Genomic DNA, 14359 nt, shown 5'->3' with positions numbered 1-14359 from the left:
TTGATGTCAAAACATGAGGACACCTCTCTTTGGTTTGGCAGACATTTGCTGGAGAGATGAAAAGCGTCACATGTGGGGGACATTCTATTTGGTAGTCCGACATGATACTTCCTCAAAGAAAGATGTGGAACATACTTATGCCTTGGCCACGCACAGTGCCTCATTTCAATGTAGCTTACAATATCACTATATTTCCATGTCTTATTCAAATGCAGTTGTGCCGGATGTACAGTATAAGGAAGTATGCCTAGTGGCAGTGAAAAGCACTGTATTGGACAATGTTCATGGCTAATTCACTTATGATTTGCAGCTGGTAGCAGGTCCAGAGGGACATAGAAGTGGAAGAAATTGTAAGGCTTGCTTCTTTTCAGAACATCCCTTCTAGTATAGCAGCTCGCTGCTCAACATGCTCCCTTTCACACTTTGACCGTTTTTAGGTTAAGGGTTTTTCCTGGTGCTTCTGCTTTTCGAAAATCTTTTCATTTGAAAGACTGGTTTCCGAGTCTTTATAGGTTAGAATTTCAGTGCTTTTGAGTGGAGAGCAGGTGCAAAGTAAAAGCTGAGATATGTGTGTTCTTGTAAGACACTCCTGATAGTTGCTGGCTGTTTCTCGTTGCTTTGGATCTGCATTCAGCAACCATCAAGGTCATGCTTTTCTGAGACGTATCTTCAGATCACAGCTGTGGTTTGCAGCAATGGTTTGCTGTGTCTGTGCCAAATACTATTTTGTGTGTAAAAGCACATATTTATGATGTGTAGAAATTGTTTCATTAACCATAGTAGTATTAAGTGTACTTGTTTCTTTCTTCTTACCCCTCAACTTGAGTAGGCCTGGTTCTAGCTGAACTTTTCTGACTGTAATGATGGTGAGCAGTCTAAGATGGCCCTTAGTTGCACCCATGGCCCAAACAGCAAACTGAGGTCTATTTAATACACTATCTTCCTTCAAGGTGGAATAACTCCTGTGACACAGTCACATTTTGATTGAGGTTGTGGTTGAATAGCTCTGGCCTTTGTTCAGTCCACTGTACCAGCAGTGAATGCCTTTAAGGGTAAACAGTAATGTCAGGAAAGGTTATCTTTTTCTGTGCGTTCCTTCACTTTATAGAGGCTTGCTTATAGGTTATAGGAAATGCTCTGATGTAGTTCTCAGCACTAGCTTGATATGAGATTCAAAGGAATGCGTTCCTCGCACCTGTCATATTTACAGTATTTTATATTTCAATAGTATTGTCATCGTTATCTTTAAATCCAAATTCTGAGTAACAAAGTTACTATAATACTTTTTGGTTAAAATGCTCAAACAGAAACAAATAGGAAATGAGTGTAATTTTCTCTGTGTTTTGCAGTGCCCCCCACAATCATCAACCTGTCGAACGTCATCGTGGTCAACGAAGGCTCCAACGTCACGCTGATGTGCCAAGCCAGTGGCAAACCAGAACCCTCGTTTACCTGGAAACTCCTCTCTCCCTCAGGTAAGACCCCAGTCTCTCTGTGCATTCAAATGGTCATCAATAAAATACAATTGTGTTCGTTGTCCGTAGCTTATGCCTGCCCATACCATAACCCCACCACTTAACAACGTTCGCATCAGCAAACCGCTCGCCCACACAACGCCATACACACTGTCTGTCTGCCATCTCCCCAGTACAGTTGAAACCAGGATTCATCCGTGAAGAGCACACTACTCCAGCGTGCCAGTGGCCATCGTAGGTGAGCATTTGTAAACTGAAGTCGGTTTTTACCCGAACTGCAGTCACATAAAGATCCTGGTGTGGACAAGTAGCACACAAATGAGCTTTCCTGAGAAGGTTTCTGACAGTTTGTGCATAAATTATTATTATTTGGTTGTGCAAACCCACAGTTTCATCAGCTGTCCGGGTGGCTGGTCTCAGACAATCCCGCAGGTGAAGAAGCCGGATGTGGAGATCCTGGGCTGGTGTGGTTACACGTGGTCTGCTGTTGTGAGGCCGTATGGCCAAATTCTCTAAAACAATGTTGGAGGCGGCTTTTGGTAGAGAAATTAACATTCAATTCTCTGGTAACAGCTCTGGTGGACATTTCTGCAGTCAGCATGTCAATTGCACACTCCCTCAAAACTTGAGATATCTGTAGTATTGTATTGTGTGACAAAACTGCACATTTTATAGTGGCCAGCACAAGGTGCACCTGTGTAATGATCATGTTGTTTAATCAGCTTCTTGATATGCCACACCTGTCAGGTGGATGGATTATCTTGGCAATCTTTCTCAATAACAGGGATGTAAACAAATGTGTGCACAACATTTGAGAGAAATAAGCTTTATGTGCTATGGAAAATGTCTGGGATCTTTTATCTATCTCTCTTTAGCTCTATCTTTCTCACACTCTTTCTCTCATTCCCCAGCTCTCTCTCTCTCTCTCTCTCGTTCTCTCTCACTCTCTCTTCCCCCCCAATCTGTCACCTTGACTTTAGGTAGCCCCAATGACACTTGGTGAACTGTATCCTTCTCCTTTCTAAGTAGCTCATTATCTGTCTACTACCTTTCCCTCATCACCATTAACCACTAATGATATGTATAGAAATAAATTGCTGTCAATGCATTTGGGATAATTAATTAGGATAATTGGAAAGATGTAAATGTTTTGGAGGCGAGTGACTGAATACATTTCAGTATGAAGCGCCGTTGCAAAGACAAACGTGCCACAGTTGGGGATGTCTGAGTATATGTTCACCGAGTGGATTTGGAGAACTGTGCTCACACATACCGCTATCTCATCAAGAGGAGGGAAAACCACATGTTTGTCTGCCTGTCTCCCTATCTATATTTATATGCTTCACTTAATCAGGCAAGATGATGCTTGCATTTGTAATGAGCTACATTTCACGTGGAGACAATTGTGTGACAGTTTCCTCCCCTCTCTCTCCTTTTGTGTCGCTACAAGGATTGCGGAATTGAAATGTTAATAGGACAAGGATGTGACTGGCCCTGTATTTTAGGAGATAAGTGAGGAATTGCTTTGATGGGTCTCCATTTGCCACACACAGCGAGTGTATTCAGAGGAGCCATAATTGCAGCCCGGGTGGCTAAAAAAGAGCCACTGTCACTTGTTGCCCCAGTACCCCCTGAATACATTGAAGACATATGAACATTTACGCAATTAAAGCCTCCTTCGGTGTCAGCATGTATAGAATGGAGAAAGTGCTGAAACAAGCCTTTTGTCTGTGAGTTTTGTCATTTGGTAGGTAGAGGTTGATGTGCATGCAGCCTGTTAGAGGGGTGAGTATGGAGGTAAATATAGCTCATTTGAACCCTTTACGGTTGTCATCTCAGAGACAGGTTTTATGTATCTGTGGTTGTTGGGTGGAATTTTGAAAACATTTTGGTTATTTGATTTGGCAACCCCGTTCCCATGAGTTCCACCCTGGGTGTAGGTCTTCTCTACTGTATGCAGTAGCTACACTATATATACAGTGGGGCAAAAAAGTATTTAGTCAGCCACCAATTGTGCACGTTCTCCCACTTAAAAAGATGAGAGAGGCCTGTAATTTTCATCATAGGTACAGTTCAACTATGACAGACAAAATGAGAAAAGAAAATCCAGAAAATCACATTGTAGGATTTTTAATGAATTTATTTGCAAATTATGGTGGAAAATAAGTATTTGGTCAATAACAAAAATTTATCTCAATACTTTGTTATATACCCTTTGTTGGCAATGACAGAGGTCACACTTTTTCTGTAAGTCTTCACAAGGTTTTCACACACTGTTGCTGGTATTTTGGCCCATTCCTCCATGCAGATCTCCTCTAGAGCAGTGATGTTTTGGGGCTGTTGCAGGGCAACACGGACTTTCAACTCCCTCCAAAGATTTTCTATGGGGTTGAGATCTGGAGACTGGCTAGGCCACTCCAGGACCTTGAAATGCTTCTTACGAAGCCACTCCTTCGTTGCCCGGGCGGTGTGTTTGGGATCATTGTCATGCTGAAAGACCCAGCCACGTTTCATCTTCAATGCCCTTGCTGATGGTAGGCTTTGTTACTTTGGTCCCAGCTCTCTGCAGGTCATTCACTAGGTCCCCCCGTGTGGTTCTGGGATTTTTGCTCACCGTTCTTGTGATCATTTTGACCCCACGGGGTGAGATCTTGCGTGGAGCCCCAGATCGAGGGAGATTATCAGTGGTCTTGTATGTCTTCCATTTCCTAATAATTGCTCCCACAGTTGATTTCTTCAAACCAAGCTGCTTACCTATTGCAGATTCAGTCTTCCCAGCCTGGTGCAGGTCTACAATTTTGTTTCTGGTGTCCTTTGACAGCTCTTTGGTCTTGGCCATAGTGGAGTTTGGAGTGTGACTGTTTGAGGTTGTGGACAGGTGTCTTTTATACTGATAACAAGTTCAAACAGGTGCCATTAATACAGGTAATGAGTGGAGGACAGAGGAGCCTCTTAAAGAAGAAGTTACAGGTCTGTGAGAGTCAGAAATCTAGCTTGTTTGTTATTGACCAAATACTTATTTTCCACCATAATTTGCAAATAAATTCATAGAAAATCCTACAATGTGATTTTCTGGAATTGTTTTTCTCATTTTGTCTGTCATAGTTGAAGTGTACCTATGATGAAAATTACAGGCCTCTCTCATCTTTTTAACTGGGAGAACTTGCACAATTGGTGGCTGACTAAATACTTTTTTGCCCCACTGTACAAAAGTATGTGGACACCCCTTCAAATGAGTGGACTCGGCTATATCAACCACGCCTATAAAATTGAGCACACAGCCATGCAATCTCCATAGACAAACATTGGCAGTAGAATGGCCTTACTGAAGACCTCAGTGACTTTCAACGTGGCACCGTCATAGGATGCCACCTTTCCAACACGTCAGTTTGTCAAATTTCTGCCCTTCTAGAGCTGCCCTGGTCATCTGTAAGTGCTGTTCTTGTGAAGTGTAAAGGTTTAGGAGCAACAACGGCTCAGCAGCGAAGTGGTAGGCCACACGAGCTCACAGAACAGGACCACCGAGTGCTGAAGCACGTTGTCGTGTAAAAATCGTCTGTCCTCGGTTGCAACACTGGAAGCAACGTCCGCATAAGAACTATTAGTCTGGAGGTTCATGAAATGGCCGAGCACCCGCACACAAGCCTAAGATCACCATGCACAATGCCAAGCATCGGCTGTAGTGGTGTAAAGCTTTCCGCCATTGGACTCTGTAACAGTGGAAACGCGTTCTCTGGAGTGATGAATCACGTTTCACCATCTGGCAGTCCGACGGACGAATGTGGGTTTGGTGGATGCCAGGAGAACACTACCTGCCCCAATGCATAGTGCCAACTGTAAAGTTTGGTGGAGGCGGAATAATCGTCTGGGGTTGTTTTTCATGGTTCGGGCTAGGCCCCTTAGTTCCAGTGAAGGGAAATCTTAATTACATTCTAGACGCTTTGTGGCAACAGTTTGGGGAAGGCCCTTTCCTGTTTCAGCATGACAATGTCCATACAGAAATGGTTTGTCGAGATTGGTGTGGAAGAACTTGACTGGCCTGCACAGCCCTGACTCAACCCCATCGGACACCTTTGAGATGAATTGAAACGCCGACTGCGAGCCAGGACTAATCGTCCCACATCAGTGCCCGACCTCACTAAAGCGATTGTGGCTGAATGGAAGCAAGTCCCCGCAGCAATGTTCCAACATCTAGTGGAAAGCTTTCCCAGAAGAGTGGAGGGTGAGCTAATGCTTGTGAACAATACTGTAACTACACTTGATTGTTACCACATTGCATTTGGCCTGCACTTATGGGAGGTGTTATGCTCATGTTATTAAAGAGCATTGAAGATGAACCACAATCAGTAAAAAAATATACAGTATATATTGAGCTAGCTAACTAGTAGATTTACATCAATAATCAACATCAATAATCAGCTGATAGCCTACCCTCTTTTCCCGATGTCAAGCATGTCTTTAGGGGCTTTTTTCATTTTGAGCACCTGCCCCTTGAAAGGTCTGTGCACAGCCCTGGTTGGCACTAAGGTGAACTTTGCCCCTGTAGTTTGAGGCAGATAAGGAAAAACACAAAGTAAACATGAAAATATTGCCAATGGCACTATACTTTGAAGTCACACTCTGTGAAGCTCACGTATATACCCCAAGGAAGTGTATGTCTGCACATGCTTTTGTAGCCTAGTCCCATATAATATGTACTGTAGCCAACTCTTCCATGGTTGTCAAGCCTTACGTATGTTAAATATAGAAGAGATGGCAACAGCACACACATGGGTCTGAGTTAATTATTATGCACTTATGAACCTGTCTTTTCATTTCAAGATACAATATTTTAATTATTTAGAAGATACTCTCATTGGGATCCAATGAAAAGAAAGTGTGCAGTGGCTCAATGACAAACGACCAAACAGACGGAAATTACTGCTGATATGTTAAGTAGGTTAATGAAGGACAGAAATACCCGCCCGCACTAAACAATACCAGACAAAAACAGATTGTGCTTATTACAAGATAATTAAACCAAATCACGTGATGCCAATTTACGCAAATCAATTTCCATTCCAAATTGATATTTGCCGCATTGAAAGTTTACGGGGGTGATCATGACGTGTGCATTTTTTTTTCAAATGGTTAAATAATTAGGGCGATTGAATAGGTCCACAGCTGGATGTTCAAAACCTGTCTCCTATTTACACGTGGGGAGTTTGGCATTCCAGCTGGGAATAGAAGAAGATAACATTCTCGCTAATTAGGAAAAGCTGCTTATTCAGTTATTCTCTTGAACAGTCCAATCACTAGCCTATGAAAGCAACAGAGGGAGTATTATGTTTATAACAAGAACATACTGTATTCTGCATTAAAATCCCATTCAATATGAGCTGGAGCAGCTCTCAAACAAGTGCGTCTATTGCTGGAGAATGTCATTAATGGACTGTGCCGATGGTTGGACTCCTCAGCTGAGCTAACTTTGTAATTGAATGTTAGAGAGAGCTCCTTGGAGTCTTCTGCTAGATTACGCCCTCATTTGCCAAGCTCAGGACTTTTATAGATTCAATTCGTCAAAATTGCCTATAAGAGGGGAATCAGTTTTAAATGTTTTTGTGCGCGTACGTGTGTGTGTGTGCTGATTCATGTAAAATATTTTCAAGCAATTGCATAATGGGGATAATAACCATGTAGCTTTTATTTACCACAGAAAGGGAGATGTATAATAATTATGACTTAAAACACTATATATAATGTATACAGTATGTGTTTAAGTACTATCTATCCAGATTTAATCTGACAGTGCATTCGGAAAGTATTCAGACCTCTTCAATTTTTCCACATTTTGTTACGTTACTGCCTTATTCTAAAATGTATTAAATTGTTTTTTCCCCTCATCAAACTACACACGTTACCCCACAATGACGAAGCAAAAGTAGGTTTGTAGAAATTATTGCACATTTTATAAAAAAACTAAAAAAAACTATCACATTTACATATGTATTCAGACCCTTTACTCAGTACTTTCTTGAAGCACCTTTGGCAGCGATTACAGCCTCGATTCTTCTTGGGTATGACTAGGGCTGTGGTGGTCACGAAATTTTGTCAACTGGTGATTGTCAGGCAAATAACTGTCGGTCTCGCGGTAGTTGACCGTTAATTAACAAACACATTTAGCATCTCCTGGCTTCCACATTAATTAAAAAGTATAATAAATCCATGTAATATAGCCTACACCTTCACAATAAATCCATTTATTTTAGACAGGTCTGAAGAAGCTGGATATGAAGAAAATGTAGTCTATTTAAGAAGAAAATAATAGCATACTCTGAGTTGTCCTGATGTGGCTGTGCCAAATGGCTGTGGGCTATACTAGTTCATTTAGCAGACAAGATTTGCTTATAATTCCATGGCATTATTTTATTATTTTGTTGTATGAAAAATACAATTGCTCAAAGCTGAATAAAATATTATTATTTTCTCCAAACAATTTTGAGGGAGTGCGCACGTGTTGAGCGGTTAACAAAGAAATAAGAATTCCTATATGCTTAATTTAGAGTTATTAGTGTAACTTCAGTTGTTCTATAAACGTTGGGCTATATGTTTTGATTTTTAATACATTGTAAGGCTGCATGACGAGACTAATGATGATATGAAAAAAGTCGCTTGAAAGGCATGAGCTCTGCTTTGTTTTTTTACGCAGGCTGTACGCACTCCAATAGTCTCTCATTTACAATTTGATAAACACTTGATAATGCCTCCAATTTCACGGCCGCATCCCCTTTGTGGCCGTAATGCACCCTTTAAAAAATCCATGCCTTTCGCGGCCTAGAGTGCTGCGTTGTGCCCTTCTCCCTGAGTGTGCTGCTCAATCTGAAGCGTCTCTCACTCACACGGCTCTCCGTCACATGATCGGGTCTTTCTCACAGGCTACAAGTTAAGACCGACATCGCATCCTTATCCAATTCCAAGGTGCATATTGATGATATTGACGCTATTGGATGAACTGTCCACATTTACTTTTCATCAGCCAACAATATGAGTAGGCCTAACGAACAGCAAAAGCACTAGAGGCTAAAGGTCAATCAGATTTGTGAACATGGTCCCTAGCTGTGTGTTGCCGCTTTCCATGTCTGTTGTCTGTAACTTGTGAGGTGTGGAAACACTTTGTTGCTTTTATGAATTTTGTCTTGCTGCTTTTTGTTCTATGTTGCTCTGTCTGTATGCTACGTCTTGCTTGTCCTATGTTGCTCTGTCTGTATGCTATGTCTTGCTTGTCCTATGTTGCTATGTCTTGCTTGTTCTATGTTGCTATTGTCTATATTGTAATTGTTTTTAATAACCTGCCCAGGGACTGCGGTTGAAAATTAGCCGGCTGGCTAAAACCGGCACTTTTACTGAAACGTTGATTAATGTGCACTGTCCCTGTAAAAATTAAAATAAGCTCAAACTCAAACTAGCCTATGTCAATCTACTATCCGCCATAGTAAAAAAGTCAACCTATTCTGTTCTAGAAACAAATATTCCAAACAGTCTGTGACAGTTGTGGCATGCTAGATCGGCATGATAGATCGGCATGATAGATCCCAAATTAATACAACCACTAGCATAAAAATTAAAATTTTTTTTGCAATGTTCACCTTCCAACAGGACAACGACCCTAAGCACACAGCAAAGACAACGCAGGAGTGGCTTCGGGACAAGTCTCTGAATATCCTTGAGTGGCCCAGCCAGAACCCGATCAAACATCTCTGAACGCACCCCATCCACCCCAACAGAGCTTGAGAGGATCTGCAGAGAAGAATGGGAGAAACTGGGAGAAAAACAGGTGTGCCAAGCGTGTAGCGTCATACCCAAGAAAACTCAAGACTGTAAATGCTGACAAAGGTGCTTCAACAAAGTTCAACAGAGTAAAGGGTCTGAATAATTATATAAATGTGATATTTTAGTTTATTTGTAATTTTTAATTTGCAACAATTTCCAAAAAAACAACCGTTTTTGCTTTGCCATTATGGGGAATAGCATGTAGATTGATGAAGGAAATAAACTATTTAAATAATTTTACAATAAAGCTGTAACGTAACAAAATGTGGACAAATTCAAGGGGTCTGCATACTTTCTGAATGCACTGTATGTTAAATGTGTGTACAATGTACACAAAAAAGAAAGAGCTGTAAAAACAAAGTAATTTTTGTCCTCCGAATATGCAGTTAAAGCAATAACCAAATGTCATCCCTGCCACTGTTTTGATAAAAAGCTGGGAGAAATGTAACCACCTCCAAATTCATAGACAGAGCTATGGATGAAAGAAATGACCATCCATGACATCAAAATTACAGTATTAACCATGTTTTGACGATATAAAGTGTTTGTTTACATTCATATTGTTTACAAACATTGGATTAAAATAAGCTTTTATTTTGGGCACTGATGGGGTACGACAGTTCAACTAAGCTTATGAAGCAAGTTATATTCTTCATGTATCATTGGATATATATCATTAATTTAGAAGTCCAAAAATTGATGTACTAGTCACAGATTGCCCCTTTACTAAAACATAAAAAGAGTAATTAAAGTATATCAGGATGAACTGGCCATTAATATATGCCATTTAGCAGATGTTTTTATCCAAAACGACTTACTGTCATGCATGCATACATTTTCCATACGGGTGGTCCTGGGAATCAGGGCTTTGCTTTGCAAGCGTCATGCTCTAGGACTTCACATGGGTTAGTTAAGAATGGTGTTCCACCTTATTAATTAGTGGTAGGGTTGCACATTTTTGGTAACTTTCCCAAAATTCCCCAGTTTTCCTGATATACTGGTTGGAAAAGACCTGGAATTAAGAGGGAATACGCAGGATTTTCAGGAATACTCCAACCAGGGTTGCTGGAAAAAAAGGGAATTTTGGGAAAGTTACCGGAATTGTGCAACCCTAATTAGTGTACCCACATGTACAGTTGTGGCCAAAAGTTTTGAGAAATAAACAAATATACATTTTCACAGTGCTACTTCAATGTCTTTAGATATTTTTGTCAGATGTTACTATGGAATACTGAAGTATAATTACAAGCATTTCATAAGTGTCAAAGGCTTTTATTGACAATTACATGATGCAAAGAGTCAATATTTACAGTGCTGACCCTTCTTTTTCAAGACCTCTGCAATCCGCCCTGGCATGCTGTCAATAAACTTCTGGGCCTGACTGATGGCAGCCCATTCTTGCATAGTCAATGCTTGGCGTTAGTCAGAATTTGTGGGGTTTTGTTTGTCAACCCGCCTCTTGAGGATTGACCACAAGTTCTCAATGAGATTTAGGTCTGGGGAGTTTCCTGGCCATGGACCCAAAATATCTATGTTTTGTTCCCCGAGCCATTTAGTTATCACTTTTGCCTTATGGCAAGGTGCTCCATCATGCTGAAAAGGCATTGTTCATCATCAAACTGTTCCTGGATGGTTGGGAGAAGTTGCTCTCGGAGGATGTGTTGGTACCATTCTTTATTCATGGCTGTGTTCTTAGGCAAAATTATGAGTGAGCCACTCCCTTGGCTGAGAAGCAACCCCACACATGAATGGTCTCAGGATGCTTTACTATTGGCATGACACAGGACTGATGGTAGCGCTCACCTTGTCTTCTCCGGACAAGCTTTTTTTCCGGATGACCCAAACAATCGGAAAGGGGATTCATCAGAGAAAATGACTTTACCCCAGTCCTCAACAGTCCAATCCCTGTACATTTAGCAGAATATCAGTTTATCCCTGATGTTTTTCCTGGAGAGAAGTGGCTTCTTTGCTGCCCTTCTTGACACCAGGCCATCCTCCAAAAGTCTTCGCCTCACTGTGCGTGCAGATGCACTCACACCTGCCTGCAGATGCACTCACTCCTGCTCCTGAGCAAGCTCTGTACTGGTGGTGCCCCGATTCCGCAGCAAAATCAACTTTAGGAGACGGTCCTGGCGCTTGCTGGACTTTCTTGGGCGCCCTGAAGCCTTCTTCACAACAATTGAACCGCTCTCCTTGAAGTTCTTGATGATCGGATAAATGGTTGATTTAGGTGCAGTCTTACTGGCAGCAATATCCTTGCCTGTGAAGCCCTTTTTGTGCAAAGCAATGATGACGGCACGTGTTTCCTTGCAGGTAACCATGATTGACAGAGGAAGAACAATGATTCCAAGCACCACCCTCCTTTTGAAGCTTCCAGTCTGTTATTCGAACTCAATTAGCATGACCGAGTGATCTCCAGCCTTGTCCTCGTCAACACTCACACCTGTGTTATCGAGAGAATCACTGACATGATGTCAGCTGGTCCTTTTGTGGCAGGGCTGAAATGCAGTGGAAATGTTTTTTGGTGATTCAGTTCATTTGCATGGCAAAGAGAGACTTTGCAATTCATCTGATCACTCTTCATAACATTCTGAAGTATATGCAAATTGCCATCATACAAACTGAGGCAGCAGACTGAAAATTAATATTTGTGTCATTCTCAAAACTTTTGGCCACGACTGTACAAACTACAACTACATACTGTGTACTATATATTGTATTACGCTTTAGTTGGAATTTGTTGGCTTGCTAATTGAAACAGATTGTAACTGTCATGAATCCCTCCTGAACTTTCATTACGCACACCTGGCCCCTATTCCCACTGATCTTATTTGTATATATGGGCTGTCGATTATTCCATTGGGAATGATTATTCCATTGGGCTGTCGATTTATTGTTACAATGTCCGTTAGTGCGTGTGAGTACCTGTGCTGTGTGTTTTGGCCTTTCGTGCCCTTGTGGATTGGGCAGATGATTATGGGTCTTGTCCTGTGTGTTAATCATTGTGCGCTTGTGTTATTTATTTGAGGTACTCCTCGCTCTTTTGTTTGGGTTTCTGCGCTGTGTTTTTGTTACGTGTTTGTTTGGTCTTCATCCCTGTGCCTTTACACGGCACGCCGTAATTTTGGGTATAATAAAAAAAACTATTACGCATTCCTGTGTCTGTCTCCCGATCCTTTATGCCAGTGTGACAGTAACAGAATCTGTCATGGTACAGAGAATGAATACTATTAGAACCACATTTTGCTTTAGTATGATAGAGAGTTTGACCCAATACAAACGTCCTAATAGACGTTTGCAATACAAACGTTCTAATAGAGACCAATCTCCAGATGAAACAAGCCAAAAAATGTTGTGTCCCTTGGACATCACAAGGACGCCAGGGTTTCTGGCTCTTGGCAAGTGTTTTTGGCACTATTTGAGTTTGTGGTGCTGTATTGTAACAGTTTTCATCCTAAATTGGTGTTATCCAAAGTATTTTGCTATCCAGGTGGGAGTGTTTACTGTAGTTCAATGGCAACGCCAAAATTTGAGCCATTGAATGATACAGGAGAATTTAGACTATTCCAATACTCCGATATGATCATTTAACCGCTCGCTGTTAGACAGACAGTATGCAGACAGTATACACTACTGGACTGTTGCTGCTCCAGACGAACACAGCCAAGCGGAGAAAGTAAACCCAATGCTCATTCTCATTGCAGTCGCAGCGCGAGGTTCAATCTCTCAGCCCCACAATCACCATCACACACTGTTCCAGTGCACTGCACTATCCTCTTGCCTCGGGACATTCAGTGTGGGCCCAGTTATTACAAGGCTTTTCCAGGGTGACAGAAATAAAGAATTAAATGGGTATCCATCAACAAGGGGGGAGGATGGAGGGGAGGGAGGATGGAGGAGGGGAGGGAGGACTGAGGAGGATGGAGGAGGGGAGGGAGGACTGAGGAGGATGGAGGAGGGAGGACTGAGGAGGAGGGGAGTGAGGATGGAGGAGGGGAGGGAGGACTGAGGAGGAGGAGGGGGAGGATGGGGGAGGGAGGACGGAGGAGGGGGAGGAGGGGAGGGAGGACTGAGGGGGAGGATGGGGGACTGAGGGGGAGGGGAGGGAGGACTGAGGAGGAGGGGGAGGATGGAGGAGGTGAGGGAAGACTGAGGAGGAGAGGGAGGACAGGGGAGGGAGAGAGGAGAGGGGAGGGAGGACAGGGAAGGGAGGACGGACGAGGGGAGGGAGGACGGTGGATTGATGATATTCTGGCCCTGTCTGGAGCTCTCGTTGTAGTCATGACCTAGCTCAGCAGCCACCCGCCGCTTCGCCACGCTTCATGATAGATAGATGAATCAGGGGCTTCTGCCGGATAAGGAGGGATCCCTGGTATCTCACACCACCACAGTAACTGACTGGCAATGTTTGTTCACTCAACCAGAAGTACGTCCCAAATGGCACCCTTTACCTATTTAGTGCACTACTTTGGACCAGGGCCCATAGAGAATAGGGTGCCATTTGGGACGCTGACCAGGAACAACGGTAGCTGCCCCGGATGCATTAATACAATTTAGATTGTTGGGAATCAACGCAGTAACCAAGAATGAAGTCTGTTTGGAAATTGCTTTGTACTAGAGCTACATGGAAGTGTATTGGTTTTTCAGGAGGTTTATTTGCATGTCTTGGTACTTAGACTGCTGTTGCCTGGCAGGAAAGGAGTGAAAAAAGGTATATTGTCTCTTGTAAGGGTGTTTGACAGCTTGATGATTTAAGACGGTACAATTCAGCAGATATAACAATGAATTCCTCTCCAATGAAATAGAGACTAAGGGGACATTTCTGACCAGCATCCCATTGACAGCCCGACTAGCACAAATCTATAACTGACCCTGACCTTAACCCTCAACTTAATAACCACACCCCTAACCATCAAATGTTATTTGTCACAAGCGCAGAAAATACAACAGGTGTAGACCTTACAGTGAAATGCTTACTTACAAGCTCTTAACCGACAATACAGTTTTAAGAAAATACCTAAAAAAAAGTAAGAGAAGAATAACAAATAGTTCAAGAGCAGCAGTAAATAACAATA

The 14359-nt window shown here is 42.3% G+C and overlaps 1 protein-coding gene across 8 annotated transcripts in view; it reads left to right on the top strand.

Moving 5' to 3' along the window:
• The window catches only part of LOC139537585 (opioid-binding protein/cell adhesion molecule-like), a 461731-nt gene that overhangs the window by 422569 nt on the left and 24803 nt on the right, over positions 1-14359 (top strand). For all 8 annotated transcript variants that reach the window (XM_071339063.1, XM_071339066.1, XM_071339065.1 and 5 more), the window contains one exon: positions 1350-1475. In XM_071339063.1, coding sequence (XP_071195164.1) covers positions 1350-1475 — 126 coding nt within the window. The remainder of the gene's footprint in view (positions 1-1349; positions 1476-14359) is intronic.

The sequence above is a fragment of the Salvelinus alpinus genome, chromosome 13 (assembly GCF_045679555.1).
Source record: "Salvelinus alpinus chromosome 13, SLU_Salpinus.1, whole genome shotgun sequence".
In the NCBI taxonomy this organism is placed as follows: Eukaryota; Metazoa; Chordata; class Actinopteri; order Salmoniformes; family Salmonidae; genus Salvelinus; species Salvelinus alpinus.
This window is presented reverse-complemented; position numbering and strand designations above follow the sequence as displayed.